The sequence below is a fragment of the Charadrius vociferus genome, unplaced genomic scaffold (genome assembly GCF_000708025.1).
Source record: "Charadrius vociferus isolate BGI_N301 unplaced genomic scaffold, ASM70802v2 scaffold477, whole genome shotgun sequence".
In the NCBI taxonomy this organism is placed as follows: Eukaryota; Metazoa; Chordata; class Aves; order Charadriiformes; family Charadriidae; genus Charadrius; species Charadrius vociferus.
Genome location: NW_009649449.1, coordinates 3,436,886 through 3,444,666, shown reverse-complemented (window position 1 = coordinate 3,444,666; position 7,781 = coordinate 3,436,886). Strand labels below are relative to the sequence as shown.

At 42.8% G+C, this 7,781-nt stretch overlaps 1 protein-coding gene across 2 annotated transcripts in view; it reads right to left on the bottom strand.

Annotated features, from left to right (window-relative positions):
* Positions 1-7,781, bottom strand: part of ATAD3A (ATPase family, AAA domain containing 3A) — a 28,560-nt gene that overhangs the window by 12,394 nt on the left and 8,385 nt on the right. For both annotated transcript variants that reach the window (XM_009889596.1, XM_009889597.1), the window contains 5 exons: positions 6,805-6,960; positions 6,517-6,573; positions 5,466-5,591; positions 2,971-3,095; positions 616-667 (listed from right to left, as the gene is read on the bottom strand). In XM_009889596.1, the coding sequence (XP_009887898.1) occupies positions 616-667; positions 2,971-3,095; positions 5,466-5,591; positions 6,517-6,573; positions 6,805-6,960 (516 nt within the window). The remainder of the gene's footprint in view (positions 1-615; positions 668-2,970; positions 3,096-5,465; positions 5,592-6,516; positions 6,574-6,804; positions 6,961-7,781) is intronic.

The window sequence follows — 7,781 nt, the reverse complement described above, 5'->3', positions numbered from 1 at the left end:
TATTTTAGCTGGGAAGTCCAATAAGATACTTAGAGGAAAATACGCCACAACAAAGAATTTGCTTACACATTCAAAGTAATGTCCTCGGGACAGCTCTTTAAATAGACCGCTGGGGTTCAAGTAGCAGGTCCGGGTTCAATGTACAATATGGTGACTTACTTTGAAAACATAAATCATTTGTACAGGGGAAGATGCTAGTGTAGTTCTGTTAATGTAGTGAAAAGCAGTTCTGTTACGAAAACCTCCCAAGATAAATATCTGTTGGGACAAAATCCAAACCCTGCAGGCTACCAGCTCCGCAGCGTGAACAATCTTCTCCTGTTTTCAAGACATGCCTCTTCCTTCCCTACTGCCCAGTCACCTGCAAAACCTCCAAAAAGATGATGTCACCCATCTTTTGTAGGGAGGAATTCTCAAGTCTGTCTCGAGATGCTCATTCCATGCAGCTGCAAGACACTAATTTCTTGTCTCTGCATCACTTAATTAGGTGAGTGGTAAGGCACCTGCCAGTTTTAATCTTTCGCCCGTGGAAGCTGGCTAATCAGGTTAAACAAGGCAGCTGTTGGCTGACTAATTCTGCAGCATACACAGATAACAGACACAGAAAGTACTTACTGTTGCCCTCTTCCGCAGAAATGCATCCGCTTCATCCACAAATAGCAAGAGGCTGTAAAAGGAAAGCACTACACAGTAACAGGAGACAGGTAAGTGAGGCTCAAATGGCTTAAGGACTCTCTTGTCCCACTACCAGGCACCCGTAACGGTGACCAGCTGTAAGCCCGAACGAGCACACAAGCAAATTCAGTTCTTGAGGCAACATTTCCATTGCGTACACTTGGCCCATGACCACAGTGAATGAAGAGGCATTAGCTTAGGCCATGAATCTGACTCCAGGCCTCTGGAGTTTTGTTTCCTGCTGTTCAGAAGCAAACTGAACAGAAGCAATTCTAGGGCACACGACCTTAACCTCCTCCAGATTCTTAAATACAGATGGGAGTTTTTCATGGGCATGGTTTGGCAATAGGCTTGCATCTAGCAGTGCTGGTATGTTACTGCCAAGTTGGAATAGATCTTTGAAATTTAGACCTGGCTCCCCAAGTATTTGTGAGAGTGCTTATTTTAGCATTCTCTCCTATTTAGAGAAACATGCGCAGGACAGGTACACAAGCACATGAGAAATCTTGGTGACAGTGGCATCTTCCTGCCATTTTTCCTCCTTATACCATTCTGAAAACCTGAAACTAGTGTCCTCCCCTGCAATTTGCTTTGTTATTTTGTTGGGTTTTTCCTTTCCAAACCACACTAGCAATAATATAGTGGTTTTACAACCTGTAGAGAAGTGAATTAATAAAGTCAATGAATAATTCACAAAAATAAATTCACTTATAACCCAAGGGTAGTGCTCTTCCCAAGAGACAAAGCGTATAAAGATGTTTATCAATAACAGAACCAAGCTGCTCATAAAGCTGTCACAGCTTGTATTACCTTCTTGCCTAGCTTCAAAACCAGCTTTCTTTCAAGGGATTTCAGGGCCTATTAACATTTTTCACTCAACTCCAGTTTTTCTGAAAATATTCTCGGCTACAGTCTCTGCAGAGAGGCGTCTTCTATCACAACTTGCAGCTAATAAAGGCAACACAGTACTACCAGCTAACATTGTTGGCTATCCAGAATAAAATCTGCTTAAATACTGGAATGTTACTGGAGTTTAGAACATCGATATACATGGACACGTGTAACCTTTCATCACAACGTTCATAAGATGGCTGAAGTGTATGAAGTTCAAACGCACAGAGTTTTTTTTAATCAGGACAGAGAATAAACTCAGACCCTGTGAAAGAGCATTCTTCAGTGGAAGCATCCAGCAGTATTCATCCACAGTTGAGTACCCTCTTATCTCTTCCAACCTCTTTTTCTACGCTCACCTAAATTCTTACCCCTTTCCTTCGATAGCTCCTCAGTGTAGCAGAAGCTTAAAGAGTTTAAATCTCTAGGACATTTACTCTGCAAGTTTTTGTTTTGTTTTTTTAAAGGGGAAACAAACATTTAAATGATGAACGCAACAAGGATTAAAACAGACACTGCAAGATAATGTCCATCTAAAGCAATCAGAGAACACGTAAATCACTGGTTAGCCACATTTACAGAAGACCTGCAATCAAAACAGCACAAAACCCCAAACTGACACTCACTGCAAGCTCCCTATTGAATTTTAATATCCTGGCTGGACAAGCAACTACTTCTGGACTGCAAAAAAATCCATTTACACTAGTATGAACAAATTAACTACATACTCTTACAAAATCAGAGAGTCAAGATTTAGCCTCAATATGAATGCTTTTTGGCAGATAAAAGCCTGCTTTTAGAGGTGACTGAAAAAGCACAGCAGTCTGCGACTTTTACACCTGTCTAACATCAATGCCTTTGGCATTCGTCTCCCTCTTATTCTCTTTTATTTCTTATCATTTGTTACTTCTGCTTGAGACTCAAAAGTAAACAAGAAGCTGGATCCAACCACTATCCAAGTCTAGAACTGCAATTGCAACAGGGAACATAATATCCTGAGACTGTAAACACCCGGTTACACCTCCGTCTGTGCTAAGTCTTCTAACTACTGTCAGAAAACTAGTCACTCTGAAAGACGTGTCCCAGCCCTGGAGTGGGCAAAGTCTCTCCACCTGCCTGGTGAGATCAGCAGATCAAGCTATGACTGATCTGGAAAAATCTCAAGTAAACAAGAAGGGTTTGAGGCAACAGAAGAGAAAAAGCTTTCAGCCTTTTAAATATTACTAAGCAGCAAGAATTCACCCATTCCAGGAAAAGTTTAGGAGATGTTACCCCCGTTCAGTGTTACCTCATCCATGCAAGAGTATAATTTAATAACAGGGATTAGGGGTCTGAACTACATCGTTGCAGTGAGTGTCTTTGAGCAAGAAACCAAATTCAGGACTTGGAGGAACCCTTACTTACCCTCTCCTACTGGTGTTTGCCCAGTCGAAGAGTTTATGCATGGCAGTAACTCCTTCCCGCCCCATGGGGGCAACATCGCCACCAGTCATGATGGCATAATCCATGCCTGAGTGCACAGCTAATTTCTGGAAGGGAACAAAAACCGCGAGTTAAGCACTCTTTCACTGCAAATCCACAGAAGATGAGGAGGGAAATCAAAGTAGTTTAGTCCTATCGGCATGCTTATTTGTAGAGGGTAAGTATGCTCTTAGAGAATACTTCTTAGAACACTTAGGGGCAGCTTTTAGCATTGCTCTGAAAGGGAATGAAAGATGGAAGATTAGTCTTATGCAATGCACAGCATTTGAATGCTAGAAGGCACTGCTGAGAGTGCTTAGATTTTCATCCTTAACTTGCGTCTTGTTATTTCTTCCACTGCTTTCTTCATGGTTTAGTTTATAACTTCCTCTGTGCAGCAGAAAAGGATTCTATTCTCTACTAGATGCTTAACTAATACAACTCAATTTTATTCATTTTAAACAATTTAAAAGCCTGGAATTAAGTGGTCAGTGAACCCAGCGAGTATTCAGACAAAATAACACAATTTTCCCTTTGTGTTTTAAAGGCTGCCACAACTCATTGGTCTGGTGGCTACTAAACAAAGGGGTTTGATGAAGCTCCTGGGGCAAGCTGGAAATATCTCCCCGAAGCCTGCAGGTGAAAAAAAAAAAAACCTCTATAGTTTTTTTGCTAGGACAGAAAATGCAAGTCTACCCTTAAAGTAAGTTTGACAGGATGTAGCCAAGGTTAACCAAGCACATCAGAAGAGCCTATGGTTTGCACTGATCAAAGTTTGCTTAGGCTGTCACATCACTGCAGGGCAGAATTCTAGCCTTGGCAAAGCCTCCCTCTACTTCAGCCCAACCAGGTCTACCACGAGCTGTCCCATATTGCAATTAAGATCCCAGCTTTAACCTGCTCTCCATCTCACTGCAACACCTCAGTGGTGAATTAGCCCACAAACGCCTGCATCTGAAAAAACAGACTTCAGTAGGATTTTAAGCCAATAAATGGGAAGGTATCTCTCTCTCCCCTCAATTTCAGAAGGAGTTTACAAAGCAGCCACCAACTGAGCCCTGCCCTGGTGACAGACAGCAGGCTGAGCTAACCCACCGTTTGCTGACCCAGACCCGGCTATCCAGTTCTGCTGAGCAAAGGAAAGTCATCTGAAGGTTAAAATGAACAAGTCAACCCAAGTAGATCAGCAACAGCCCTGCTGAAACATGCTTAGCTGAATCCAACCAATTATCTGCTGTGCAGCAGGAGGCTGGAAAAAAGCTTTCTTCTGCCTATTAAAACCACCCAGTTCCTGCTACTAACGTTTAGTGCTTTGTATCAGTCCCAAGCTGGAAACTTTGATAGTTGCATCTAAGTGGGTTTACATCTGCCTTAAGAACCCTGTCGTACAGCGTTACTACATACCACCACAGACATGTCTTTGCCCTGCAGGACTCAGAGAATGCCACCACACTATGACACATTGCTTTTTTGGAACAGCAATAATAACCATCTGTATTGTCACTGACATTAACCCAAGCGCAAAAGTCACAGCTCAGGAAACAGTCAGCTTCCCAGCGCAGTATACTCTCCTCTCCAGAGCACACAGGTCTGATGTGCTCAGCCCTTTCCTCACCTTTACCTCCATCTTCCTTCTGACCTGTTCCAATCTTTTACCGCTACCACCACATCCCTTTGGACTTCCTATGCTATTGGGGAAAAGTGTTAAGAGAACTTCTGGACTGTTAAACTTCTTCTTCCACTGCCAATCACTTCTCTCAGCTTTTATACTTCTCCCTTCTTTTCCTTATGCTGCTGTTGCCATATCCTACACCCATCCCTCTCTACTGGCTTTAGAAATCCAAACTAGGTGACATACTGTCAGAGCAGGCAGCAAAAACCTATTGGGATATGGGTTTAATGTATTGATAAAGAAAAGAAATTCAGCTTGCATCAGCACATCAAATCCACCACTGTTAAATAAGTATATGAAACCTCACATCTAGTGAATAAGCACTGAAGAGCAAGTTAAAAATCAAATCCTGACTCAAATCACTGCAAAAACCATCCTGGCAGTGCATACGCACAGTAAAGCCATACCTATCTCTTCTCTGCTCTAGGATTAGTACGTGACAGCAGATCCTATTTAGGCAAGTGCATAAAATTAACAGAGGTGGAAACGAGACAGCAGGCTGGTGTTGCGATTTCACAAGTCATAGTTGCCAAGTGCCTGTTCCAGATGGAAGTGCTCTTCTGCCTACGCTTAGCACTAGAATCCAAGTGACTGTACGAGAGTTGAAGCAGGCTGGATGCCCTTTCCTCCCTTCTCAGGGACACAAAACCACAAAGTTTATGCAATACCACAGCAATACATTTCAAACTAGAGAGGGTGCTTAGACCCTGAAGTTTTCAGAGCACCCTGCAACGTGCAGGCTGTCAGAATCTTGGCAGGGTTTTACCTTGGCAAAGAGCGTCTTTCCAGTGCCAGGGGGACCATACATCAGAATATTCCTGTATAGGCTTTTGTTTTTTTTCGTATTTCTTGTTGCTATGGCAATGTCTCTCACACGTGCTTCTAACTGTGGCTGCAAGAAAAAGGTTAAACTTAAGGAACAGAAAGTACCAAGAGACGTGGACCTATCATCTTCACAGATCAGTACCAGCAAGCAGGCAGCAATCCTACAGCCTCAACCTTTTAAGCTTTAACTTCAGCTACTTATTGCTTCAGACCAGGGTCATTTCCACTTCTATGTCATGATTTAGTGTAAAGTTCTGTCCACTTGGCTACAATTCTTTTGTAAGAAAAGGCAGCAGTGCAGGAAGCAGTGTAGTAACTACTATAAGAACTGATAACACCTAAATACTCACTTCCTACTGGATGCCCTGGGAGGGATACGTCAAAACATAAGCAACTCTTTGCAGTATTAACTCTTTCATATAAGTCAAACATTCAAGTTCATACTTACTACTTCATTTGTAGATATACTGAGAGAAAGCTATTCCTGCAGCTGCATTTTCTCTCAGCAGCCTCAAGAAGCACTTAAATTTGCCTGATATCCAGGAATCAAACTCAGAAGCAAATATACAGAAGCAATCCTAATTAGCAAGTTAAGGACCATTCACAAGACGGACAATCTATGATTCTAAATGCATACACTCCTTCAACTTTTTGGCCTACACACAGTTCTAGGTTCAGTAATCCTTAACAGATTAGATGAGACAAATGGAACTTTGTATATATACATGCTGACTACAGAGAAAAAGTGCAGCAGGGCAGGGACTAAACTAAGACTTCCAACTGCTTTGCACAGAGGAAAAAAGGTTAACAGAGTGCTTAACGCATGTCGCACTGAACACAGGAGCTTATTTACAGTCTTAGTGCCCCAAGGGTGCTATGTCTCCAGGATTACTGGAATTACAGCTTTTGAAGTGAGTGTAAGGAAACAGCCTTTCTTGTTTAGATTCTAAAGTCATCCTTAACAGACCTAGGGAGCAAAATAGAGTACTCACACTGAGAACAACTCCTTCAAGGGCATCCTGAGCCTTGCTGGTAAGACGCTTACCAACCTAGAGGGGACAAATTCAGTAACAGACATGTAGAAATTAACCACAGTTTTGACAACTCACATGGACAAAAACGTCATATAAGATGGCAACGAGCTCAGCGCAGCTATGCTATCTCTTTACAGTACATTTATTCACAGACCCATGGATGAATCCCTGCCTGACACAAGAGCTGCAAAAGGAGTTTTGCATCCCCACGGCTGAGCGCAACACAAGAACAACGCTAAAATTTACCTTGATAGGATGCTTCAGCGCCTCCAGCACAGTAATGCGGGAGGTTTCTCTCACCAGGGAAGGTTTGCCCAAACGTGCTTCTATGTATCGCCCCGCTACTGCCGTGGCATTCTTAGCAGAGTAAACACCCACTGCCAACAGGGTTAGGCCTGCCACCTGCAAAGAAAAGGGGGAAGGATAAAGACAGACACTTGGCAAGGCAACACTATTGTGTGTAGCACGCCCCGGGGTGGGGTATTAAGATTCAGGACAAATGCAGACCAACAGGGGTTTATTTTTGGTAAGACGTTTTATCCCTGTTCAGACAGTCAAGCTCTCACACTCCCTGTTCACAGAGCATTTAGCACTCTCCCATCTCGCGGTGTGAAAGGCAGAGGAAGCACAAGTAATGCATATAGTCATGTACCCAGAAATATGTACTCTCTACTCAAAATATGTGTGGCTTTTCAGACCTTTATCTAAGCAGAGTATGTATTAAGACAAATAGCCATCAGGCTTTGCTACAAACAGGAGGTATAAACCTTCTATTAGAAAACAATTATCTCCCACAATGCTGAAACTTTGGCTTATAGTGTTGTGAACAAAAGTACACTGGGAAAGAGGTGTGGTTTTGTTTCTTTTCTCAGGTATTCTGTGCAGACAGTTAAGAATAAGCCCACATCAGCCAAGTGCTGTCTGCCAGACTACCCCTCACCACCTAAGAAAATGTATGCTGAATTAAAGACGCCAAGACAAAAATCTGAACTGCAACTGCCACCAAGGCAGTACACAATAGGGAACAAAAAAGGACTAGCCAGGGCACACCTGCTGAAAGTGAACAGTCATGCCAGACCCAACACAACAGGAAAACAGGCACTCAAGAGGAGCTTCAAAGCCAAAACCACCATGGGAATTACCATCACTGCATTAGAGACTGTTCTTTCAGAAACCGCAGAACATGAGACATTCCCATCAATTTGCCAGTGAAGCAGAAAGAC